The sequence below is a fragment of the Ascaphus truei genome, chromosome 1 (assembly GCF_040206685.1).
Source record: "Ascaphus truei isolate aAscTru1 chromosome 1, aAscTru1.hap1, whole genome shotgun sequence".
Lineage (NCBI taxonomy): Eukaryota > Metazoa > Chordata > Amphibia > Anura > Ascaphidae > Ascaphus > Ascaphus truei.
In genome coordinates, this window is record NC_134483.1 from 120676286 (window position 1) to 120687445 (window position 11160).

Sequence of the window (11160 nt, forward strand, 5' to 3'; positions counted from 1 at the left end):
AAAGTACACCCCACATTTAGTAAGCAACGGTTGACATTCTGTAATACTTGCGAGTTCGCAAACAGATTGAAGATGGTTGGAGCGTGCTGCTGTGCAAATGTTGGAACACGGAAACAGCTCGATGCTGGGAACATGGAAACAGCTCGGTGCTGGGAACATGGAAACAGCTCGGTGCTGGGAACATGGAAACAGCTCGGGGCTGGGAACATGGAAACAGCTCGGGGCTGGGAACATGGAAACAACTCGGTGCTGGGAACATGGAAACAGCTCGGGGCTGGGAACATGGAGACAGCTCGGGGCTGGGAACATGGAAACAGCTCGGGGCTGGGAACATGGAAACAGCTCGATGCTGGGAACATGGAAACAGCTCGGTGCTGGGAACATGGAAACAGCTCGGTGCTGGGAACATGGAAACAGCTCGGGGCTGGGAACATGGAAACAGCTCGATGCTGGGAACATGGAAACAGCTCGGTACTGGGAACACGGAAACAGCTCGGGGCTGGGAACATGGAAACAGCTCGGGGCTGGGAACATGGAAACAGCTCGGGGCTGGGAACATGGAAACAGCTCGGTACTGGGAACACGGAAACAGCTCGGGGCTGGGAACACGGAAACAGTTCGGGGCTGGGAACACGGAAACAGCTCGATGCTGGGAACATGGAAACAGCTCGGGGCTGGGAACATGGAAACAGCTCGGGGCTGGGAACACGGAAACAGCTCGGGGCTGGGAACATGGAAACAGCTCGGGGCTGGGAACATGGAGAAAGCTCGGGGCTGGGAACATGGAGACAGCTCGGGCTGGGAACATGGAGACAGCTCGGGGCTGGGAACATGGAGACAGCTCGGGGCTGGGAACACGGAAACAGCTCGGGGCTGGGAACATGGAAACAGCTCGGTGCTGAGCATAACATTTCTCAAGCCTCCATGTTGTGCTGTTGTATCTTTTCAGTATTGGAGACTACCTCTCTTCATGCATTAATTTAAAGGCTTTGCTCCATACACCAAATATTGCTGAAGAGTATTTTTGTTTATTTGCCACCACGGGCTGCTGTCCATTTAAGAATATTTTTTCCCTTGCGGCAGGCATAAGCTTATAGGGGTCCATGTTAAAATTGATTTGAAGCAAAAGTTGAGTGTGTGCTGTCATTACCCAGAATCCCTAGCTGCAGTGGAAGCATTGTATGCTAGGAGATAATGGTGAAAACCAAGGTTGCCCACCTGTCTGAGACGTGAATGTGCTCACAAGTGACATTTGTATTTGTTGTATGCAGGTTTTTTTGTCACTTTTTCACCCACCATAACTTATTTAATGTGTGGTTGTTCCCTTGTAAAAGTAATGTATCTTTATTTTGATTAAAGGTTCACATGTTGAAGAAGTCTAAACAGAAACAAAAGAAACTATCTGCAAGTACAAAAGACACAAAAGCCGATTCTGTTTCATTCAGCGACAATGGAAGCTAAGAAAAGAGGATCCGTAGAAAAATGAACACTAAAACACTGCAAACACAGACCTTAAGCAAAGAAAAATGTGCAGCCTGTCGGTGGTAATACCTTGTATGAGACCCACTGAGAAAAAAGATCTTCCATAATATAATTGTATTGTTTCCTTAACTGTGTTATTCAGTGCTTGGCTTAAAATTTCTTCCTGCAGTGTTCAGTTTATGGTTGGGTAATGACGTTCTTAATGTTAATGTACGAAATAAGCAGGGCAACAATCCTATATTTCTAGATACAATTCTACCTTTACTAAAGGTAATTTATGGATTATGCATGACATAACATGGTCTTTTTCGTGTTAAGCTACATGCATGTGGTGACTGTATACCAGCTTGTAGATGATTGAATGTAAGAAAGTGAATACCACTTATTTTTTTAGTTTGGGGGTGAAGTCCTTTTTTTGTGTGTGTTTTTTTTTTTATACATAAACTGGCTGTAATTTACAGAATTTTGTAATAGCAGTGACCAAATGTTTGAAATCTAAAATGTAATTGTTTGTGGGAAACTATAGATTAACTTTGTGTTAGCTACGTTGTTAAATGACCTGCTGACAAAACCCAGAATAGAAACTTTTAATTCCATGCATATGTAGAAAACTGCATTTTTTTTTATTACTTCATTTTTATGGAAGGTATGAATGGATTCATGGGTTTAAAGGTGCAGTTCCCACTAATTATTTTTTTCCTTAGCTCATTTTTTTACATACATAAATATATGAACCACATTAATTTCAGTTCCGAGGACTTCCTGGTTCCAAAGGTACTTACCACTTAAGGTTGAGCCAGAACGTCACCTACAGGCGAAACAATATGGAGGTTTATATCTCCCACATCAAGCAAGCCAATAGGACGTGTTACGCAGGGGACTTAAATAGCCAATAAGTACCGGATACACCTTTCATGGTATGTATCTTGGGAACCAGATCTGAAATTAACGTAGTTCAGCTCAAGGGTCCCCCTTGATTTACATTTTATTTTTTATTTTAAAAGAGAGTCGGTCGAGTGGAACTACTCTTAGCATATATTTTTTTACATCTGATTAACATACATTTGTGCTTTCCAAAAGTCATTTTATTTCATTCATGAAGAGAATCGCATTGCAGAACCAACTGTTGCATACAATGCATTGCAGAACAAATTGCGAGCAGAGGGGTTCAAGTAGTATTCTTTTCTTACACTGAAGTAGCTGATCTTCCGGCACATCAGGGCTACTGTACATGAATTTCAGATTAAGTTGCTCTGCCATTTTTTGTCAAGTTCCCCAATAGAAAATATAGAAGAAAGTACTAGAAGTTGTGCCAAGGACCACATGTAATGAAGCTGCTCTGTAATATTCCAGTTATCTTAACATGAACAAAACATAGTATGTACATACAGTACATAGCAAGCGTAATTGTTCCCGTTATTGCACGGTAACACACTACATCGTGTGATTTTATTTCATACTATTTTATTGAATGGAGCCCTGAAACATTGTGCGTTAAAATTTGTGGTAGTGATATTAAGGCCTATTACATCCCTATAATGAGGGAAATGGCAAACACTTTACCAGAGGCTTTTTTTATTATTATTAAGACTTTACCATATCCTTTTTTTGTATTATTCTTACATGCCATAGGCTCATTCAGCAGGTAGCGCCTACAATAGATGCATGTTTTTGCAATTAAATAAAATAGTGAGTCCTAAACATTTTAAGACCTTGTTCATCCAGGAATTATTACTACCATGTGTGATATGCCTGGATGAACTATGTATTCCAATTCATCACAAACTGCAACTAATTCACAATCGTGATTTCTTATTGAAAGTGTGAAAGTTGAACGTTTTTGATGTCATAAAACATTTTTGCAAGTGGACAGTTCTATAATGTTATGATGGCCATTATATGGATGCTTGAAAAAATATATTTTTGTGAGTATTATACTGTAGAATGGCAATTATTTGCCAAAATGATATGTTAGTATGACTTGGTATTATTATACACATTTTCTATTTATGTATGGTAATGGTAACAACATATCTAATACACACATTGTTGTGATATCCAGAAGTCGTCTTAAATCCTTTGGCTGAGGCCCCAGTACCTCCACTGCACGCACGCCTGCAGCCGATTCCCTGGTCTGCAGTGAGCTGCAGGAAGAGAGACCGGGAGGGCGTAGCGGGGGAGTGACGGGGGCGCGGCCATGACGTCACCCGGCAGGTTCGCCTTCATTGGCTGAACCGCCGGGGGCGTGGCTTAGGCTCCGTCGCGAGTCCTGCTCTCAATTCTATTGAGAGCAGGAGCAACTCTCGCCACAGCGCTGCGGCCCCCCCTCGCAACGGGCCAGCGCCATTGAGGGGAGGGCTCTAGTCCCTGCAGCGTCCGCCACAGCGGGCGCTGCAATAGACAGCGGGGACCAGGCCTTAGAGGTTTATTTCCTGAGCTGTAGTTGTGAAGTTTGGTATTAGTTTGCATGTTTATTTTACGAAGCTTCAAGAAGAGGTTGAGATATTGCTTTACATGCAGAACTTAGCACATCTTAAATTCACATATAGCGCATCGTTTTAATCAATGCATGAAGCAACAGATTTAAAGAGATTGGAGTATGGGTAAACTTTCTGCTGCTAAATATTTATAATACGTAAATTGGTAAACATTAGATTCCACCTTATACAGAACACCGCCAAAAAAATTCAATTTACTTTATGCATTCTACACCGTCCCACACATTCTTAATAAAATTCTGAAGTTTGTTTGCAACCATTTCGTATGTTGGTATCTGGACCGATACCCACGTCAAATTAACCAATGCACAAAAGGGTTTTTTGTATAAATTCAGTCAGTACTGAATTATACTGTACTGAATTATACTGTACAGTATGGTATAATTTTACTCAGGAGTTAATGTTATCACTGTCAAAGTATTATTTGTTTCCTTGAACAAATGTCGAGACGAACAAAGTTCACACGAGACACAATGTATTCTTCTACCGTATATTAAGATATTGTTAATATAAGGGAGTTTACATCAAGCTCAACAACATTGATGATTATTAGGGTCATTTTGAACTGTTTATTGTTCATCATGAATGCCTGAGAAACGTAACACATCTAGTACCTTGCTTGTGTCAGCAAGTGGGAAGTGATTTTGTGGAAAATTAGAAGTTATAAATTGTAGCCACAAATAATATAACTGATATGCACCTAGTAGCACTTTTCAGTAACCAAATAGTCATTCCCCCCACCCCCGCCCCACCCAATTTGATGTACGATGGTTTGGCATCCTTTAGCAAGGTGCACCAGTGACTGGCATTTATTTCACTGCAAATTGTCTTATTTTGTGTGAATTACTGTTCATGGAATTACTGTGAAATGTTTCATATTTGTTGGCTGTAGAACAGTTACCAATCCCCATATACTTTATATATGAAATACTGCATGGAATATCACATCTTAGAACTGCAAGCAGGTTATTCAAAGCGAAACACAGCTCCTGCAATAATAATAATAATTAAAAAAAAAGAAAAGTCTTAACCAAAATATAAAAATAGAACCTAAGAATATGGCAGCAATGTCTTTAAATTTCATATAAAAACACAGACATGTGATAGACCCCTTACTATGAATTCCCAAGTCATAATGTAGTCCTTTGCTCCCTGGTGAAAGGGTGGTTTTGTTTGTGTACATTGGGCGTTATTAATTTTTTGTTTTATGTTTCCATTTATCTGTCCATTTTCACAGCCATTACTCATTCACTACAAAAGATAAATAGATGTATAGTGGAACAAAATAAGCTATGGAAAAATGTGATATGTTGTGCAGAGGGTAATGTTGCATGTTTTCTATGACTTGTGTTATACACAGATATTTTTAAGCATTAGCACTTGGATGTAAGGTATACAGTACATTTGATTAGATTTTTAAGGCAAACATCATTTTTATATTTATTTGTATTAAAATATATAAAGAAAATAATTTTGTTATATAAAAGGTGAGTTAAGCATTTTATAATTTCTACTTCATGGTTGATTGTTGGATATTAGATCACACATTACCACTTTATTTTTCATGATGAAAAATGTTTTAAAATGCTTTTTTTTCTATTTGGGTTCCAACATAAATTTATAATCCCAATGCATATTCTGTGCTACTGACGGCTTATTGTAAATTAGGCCTGTGAGAAAAGTCTATTAGAACAAACTGGGGGGGCGGGAGATTTGTCTGGGGGGGGCGCGGGCGGTTGCAGAGGCCCCGCGCTCTTCCCCCAGGCATTTCATTTAATATCAGGGCATCGCATGAGGCCCCTGCAACACTCCACTTCCCTTATTTCAACCGGCTGTGTGACACGTTGCCATGACAACGCGGCATCATTTGACACATCATTAGACGCGAGGGGGGACCCGACCGAGGAAGGAGCAGGTAGGGGGGGTGCAGGGAGTTTGCGCACCGCTGTATTACAATATGGGGAAAGAGGAATTTATTGTTTGAATTACATTGAATTTTATTTTAGATTTTTTTTTTTTTATAATGCTTTAGCCTTTCAGTAAGTGCTACACAATTGTCACTATTGGCATAATAGCACATTGTGCCTTCATATAATAGTCAGCGATATTTCTGACTGTAACTTTGTAGTGTTCAGATGATCAAGAATGTTAAGTTTATGGCCTAATGTTATTGTTTTTGGGTGATAGTTATAGCTATTAGTCAGAGACTAGAATTACTTGAGTGGGCACATTATACATCCAGAGGGATGGAACCCTTGAGGCCCTTATGGTGTACCCCATACGTCATGACGTTTTTGCTTGTTTACTAGGGATCTCGGGCTGAATGGAAGACAGAGGGACCCTCCTCTTGTGTTCACATCACTGCGTGATGTAGCGAGAGCGATCACATGATCGCAGTTTGCATGAAGGGGTCTAGCATTCTGGTACCGCGGACCTTTCAGCACTTTAAGGGGTTAAAAGGGACCTTTTTTTGTACAAAGATCTTCAACTATGACGATTTAAGAATGACATAAATGCTGGGATTGTGTGTTTAACAATTTGAGAATGACATAAATGCATCGTATTTGTAACTGCGACTCCCACCAGAAATAGAACTCAAGTCGAGCCATGGATTTGACTTGGTTATTTCTGTGCATCCTTTACCAATATTTTTTTCCCATCATTAAGACTTTGGGTAAGTGGAATCCTGGAGAATTTGCAGGCACGTGGATAAAAAGAGGTGCTTCATGTCATGAGGACATGCTTAGGAGTCAATTCTTGCAAATGGCAATAGCTGCACTTTTTATTACAAAATCGCTTCATATTTCAAACAAGAATTCAAGGATTGAACAAACGTAATTGAAATAAAATTTTGAACAAAACTCATTCTCTAACTGTTTGGAAACATAAGGTTTTATCTACTAAAGTGTGATATCCATCATTGCTCATCAACGTTCATTTAAATAGGGACCATTAAGATGCAATAATGGCCATTTAATTTTTGTGAATATTCCCAATAAACTACTTTTTGCAGGGTTCGGGGGGGGGGAGTTGGAGTAATGGTAATGAAAGAAGCACAGAATTTTGGTTTATTGCCAAAATATTAAGAGAAGTTTATATATATATATATATATATATATATATATATATATATATTTAAAGGCAGAAACATCCATTTTTCAACACTCCATTGTGCCAAAGTTTTGTTCATAAATACATCGTCATCGTTATGTTTTTAATTCATAATGTGTGCCTGAAAAATGCAACTCTTATGTTTACTTGTGTTTTTATCTTTAATACAGGGTTTTATTGGTGTTACTTGTTTATAATTGTCTACCTTGCAAACCACTGTGTTGGTAATATGTATGATTTATGATTGTTTCTTACATGTAACATTTTTGTATTTAAAAGCAGTTGTGCTGATATAGTCCTAGGGGAGGGATATATGTATATATTTTGCAACATACAGGAGCTGTTTATTTTCTTTTTGACTGTTTAATTTGCACTGATTTTGGTTCTGTATTTGAGTGTAAATGTTGTGGATTTCAGAAGTCTTTATTAAGATTCGATGACAAATATAACAACTTCTCGTTTATTGTGTACAGTGTTTGTTATTATGTTATTAACATTTTTTTTATTGTCAAATGTACCCTAGTTTTATATATATATATATATATATATATATATATATATATATATATATATAATATTAGACTGCTGATGTCTGATGTTGTTTCAGTCCATTTGGGTAATGATTGTCTAAAGCTTCTTATTTGCGAAAACTCACATTGCTTTGATCAAGTGTCGCATTTTGAAACAACCAAATGTAATTGCTCACACATTTGAAAACTTTAGGGCAAATATATTGTCACATGGTAAATTTTGGTGAAGCACACAAGTTTTGTGACTAATTTTTTTTTTTTTTAGTAATGTGCATATGTCCACCATTTGCAAATTTTGCATTTGTACAAAAATGTTTGGGGGGAGGGGGTCACAGCAAGGTAAATTGCTTCCCCAACGGAATCTGACGGTTAGGAGCGGTACCTGCTCCTTTTTGCAAGTCTAGCGACATTGAAGTCTATGGACCAATAAGAGCAGTGTAGGCAGGAACTTGGGCCAAAGCAAAGAGGCCACGTCATGGACCTATCATTGGTTACACCATCGCTACATCAGCTCTGCCACCTGGCCAATCAGTGATGGGTGTGCTTTGTCAAATGGCTCATTAGAAGCCCATATGTTCAAATAGGAGTCTCTTCCTGCTCACGAAAACCTGCATATGCACAAGAGAGGAGATGGGAAAATGGGTGGCCATTCAGCCATTTTCTCTGGGTGATCCCCCTGGGGGAAACATCCAGACAGAGCAGCACCTGCAGGGGGCAAAGGCATCCCCACTTATGTTCTGTGGCAACGAGGGAGGCGGAAGGTGGCTTGGGACTGCAGGCTAGCCCCACTCCATCACACCACCTCCTCCAAGATGGGGACAGTGGCATATCTGCCATTTCTGGCAGCTAATCTGGTCCCGCAGTCCCTGGGGTTCAGTGTTCCTTGGTATTCTAGAGGCGGGATAGTCCATCCGCAATCCCTTGCTCGCTGCCCTACCAATGCTGGATTGTGAAATTGTATAACTGTGACGACAGGTTTGTCGCCGCCCTCCCACTTGGTGCCCCAAGTACTGTAATTCAGCCATGCCTATCTGACACTTGGATCATTTTATCATCAGCCGTGCCTCGTGTATCCTAGCTAGAACATTCGTCACGTTGTAGTTCTTCATACTACTTGGCGTGACAGTAACTCGTACATAACCAAAAGAGGGTGATCAACGCAGTCATCCCTTAGTAGCAGTACATAGGGGAATTTGCCTGTATCCCCGAATGAGGTACCTAGCTCATCCATCCGGGGCATGGGGAACGACAATCTTGTCATTAAGATGCCAGTAATCTACACAAAACCAGATAGAGCCATCCTTTATGGAAACCAAAGGGGAGGCCCATCGGCTATGGGACCTAACTATTGCTCCCATAGCCAATATCTGGGCACCGGTATCCAACTCATTGCAAAGCGAAGTGCTTCTTCCCTTGCTTATTAGAAAACAGCTCCCAATGGGACTGCAACACCGCTTGCAGGTGCTCCTTTGACGTGCAGTAAGTTGTTCTCACTGTTCTACAATTACCTCAGCCTGGATCTCGCTGAACAGATCTGGGAGAGCCACACACTCTGGATATTCAGCCATTTGGCTGCAAGCACCGCCACCCCATGCTCGTGGTAGGCCTTCAACGTGTTATCCCCTGCCTTCCCTCCCCCACCCCTCCTGAATTCCAGATTTTTTTTTTTAATACTCATATTTTATTGGTTTTATAAAATATTCTGTCAACATACAGAGATGAGTTTACATATAGTAAAAATAAAACCATCATGTGGGGGAGTGAGGGTATACAGAAACAAGAGAAAATTTAGGGGGGCGGTAAGGGAATCTCAAATCAGATTTAATATACAGATACAAAGGGATAGTGGGCTGCAATTAACCCCCCGGTCAGGTGCTCCAAAAACATAAATAAGTATTGAGCTGAAAAAAGCTGTAATCTTGCAACATAAATCCTTAATGTCGTTGCCTGTTCTTGTGTTTTATGTAAATGAACAGTCCCCGATCCAACCATTGAAACTGGAGGTAAGTGAGACTAGTAGTAAATAAACTGCAACTTTTAGCCACTAATCACATGATATTATATGGCCATAGAACAACTGGCTTAGCAAAATAAGCACAATAATGTTGACGCGATTACTCACAATCACAAAGACGGGTTCCGACAGCTTCAGCACAGCGTGGTTCCCCGCAGAGCAGACTGCTCCACTCGGGTAAGGCAAAGAGTAGACTTAAACATGTACTCGCTGAAGCTACATCATTTCCAGCACAGCGTGCATCCAGGTGGGGCAATCAGCAGAGAGAAGGATCCAAACAGGAACCGGAGCACAGCCAAATTATTCAACATTGGACAGATAGACCGGGTAAAAAATGTATAGATTAAAAAACATGCAGATCGAGTCCTGACAGATCCTTTTTTTTTAATACTCATTTTATTGGTTTTATAAATTATTCTGTCAACATACAGAGATGAGTTTACATATCGTAAAAATAAAACCATCATGTGGGGGAGGGGGGAAAAGATGAGGGTATACAGAAATGAAAACATTTAGGAGGGGACGGGAAGGGAATCTCAAATCAGATTTAATATACAGATACTAGATGGTTTGGGACACAGGTCCCAATAACAGTGCTCAATCTGATTCAGACTTGATATCACTTAGAGAGTTAATTGTCCACATATCATGGTGTAGAGGAAGCACATAAAGCCAGGGAATAGAGCATTGGACCCAGTGTTTATAGATTGCAGCAGTGATACTATAGGATATGACTGTCCATATGCTGGAGTAAATAAAGGTTAACATACCATACGCCTAGTACACTCCGCTGGGCAGAACATCTTTGCTGCAACACTGTTTCTGGTCAACAAATCTCCACGTGAAGGAGACAGGCAATACTCACGATTGGCAGCTTCCTATGGTACGTGCATCACGCTCAGATTTGCTGTAGAAAGGAAATCCTAGGATTGCAGCGGTGCACAGCCAAAACAGGAGGAGGGGACCAGCAAGGTGTGGGTTAAAAAATTACTTTATTGGTATTGCATGATAACCGGGACACACACACTGATGCGTTTCGGACAAAAAACGTCCTTTATCAAAGCAGATTCAATGGTGCAAGAATATACAGATACAATGGTGCAAATAAGACAAAGACTCAAAGGTGCCCACTTCGGGTCAGTAAAACACAGATTAGTCAGCCTCTATACTCTTCCGCTCCAGGTGGAAATGAGTTCTGTGGCCAGACTCTGACTTAAGGTCCTTTATGTTTTAGATTAGCTGCTTCTGGCAGTACTCTGTAGACATGGGGTGGGGTGAACAGACTATTATTACACTGGGAATTGTTAAAGCAGAACTAATGTCATCCAAAGACTGGACAGGAGATCCCTGCATGCTGTGTAAATAAGTCACGGTTGCCACACCCTCTGGAACTTGACACTAGTATCCCTCATGAAACTTGTCATTCTCTTCATTTGGAGAATAGACACATTTATTTTCAACATATCTCATTGAAGGGAGGTTCTGATCTTTCCAGTGCAGGGCTATGGCGCATCTAGCCACCGTC

The 11160-nt window shown here is 40.5% G+C and overlaps 1 protein-coding gene across 2 annotated transcripts in view; it reads left to right on the forward strand.

Moving 5' to 3' along the window:
• Positions 1–7552, forward strand: part of DGKQ (diacylglycerol kinase theta) — a 157586-nt gene extending 150034 nt beyond the window's left edge. For both annotated transcript variants that reach the window (XM_075594267.1, XM_075594276.1), the window contains exon 23: positions 1360–7552. In XM_075594267.1, coding sequence (XP_075450382.1) covers positions 1360–1461 — 102 coding nt within the window. In that variant the 3' untranslated portion in view covers positions 1462–7552. The remainder of the gene's footprint in view (positions 1–1359) is intronic.
• Positions 7553–11160: the final 3608 nt, after the last annotated feature.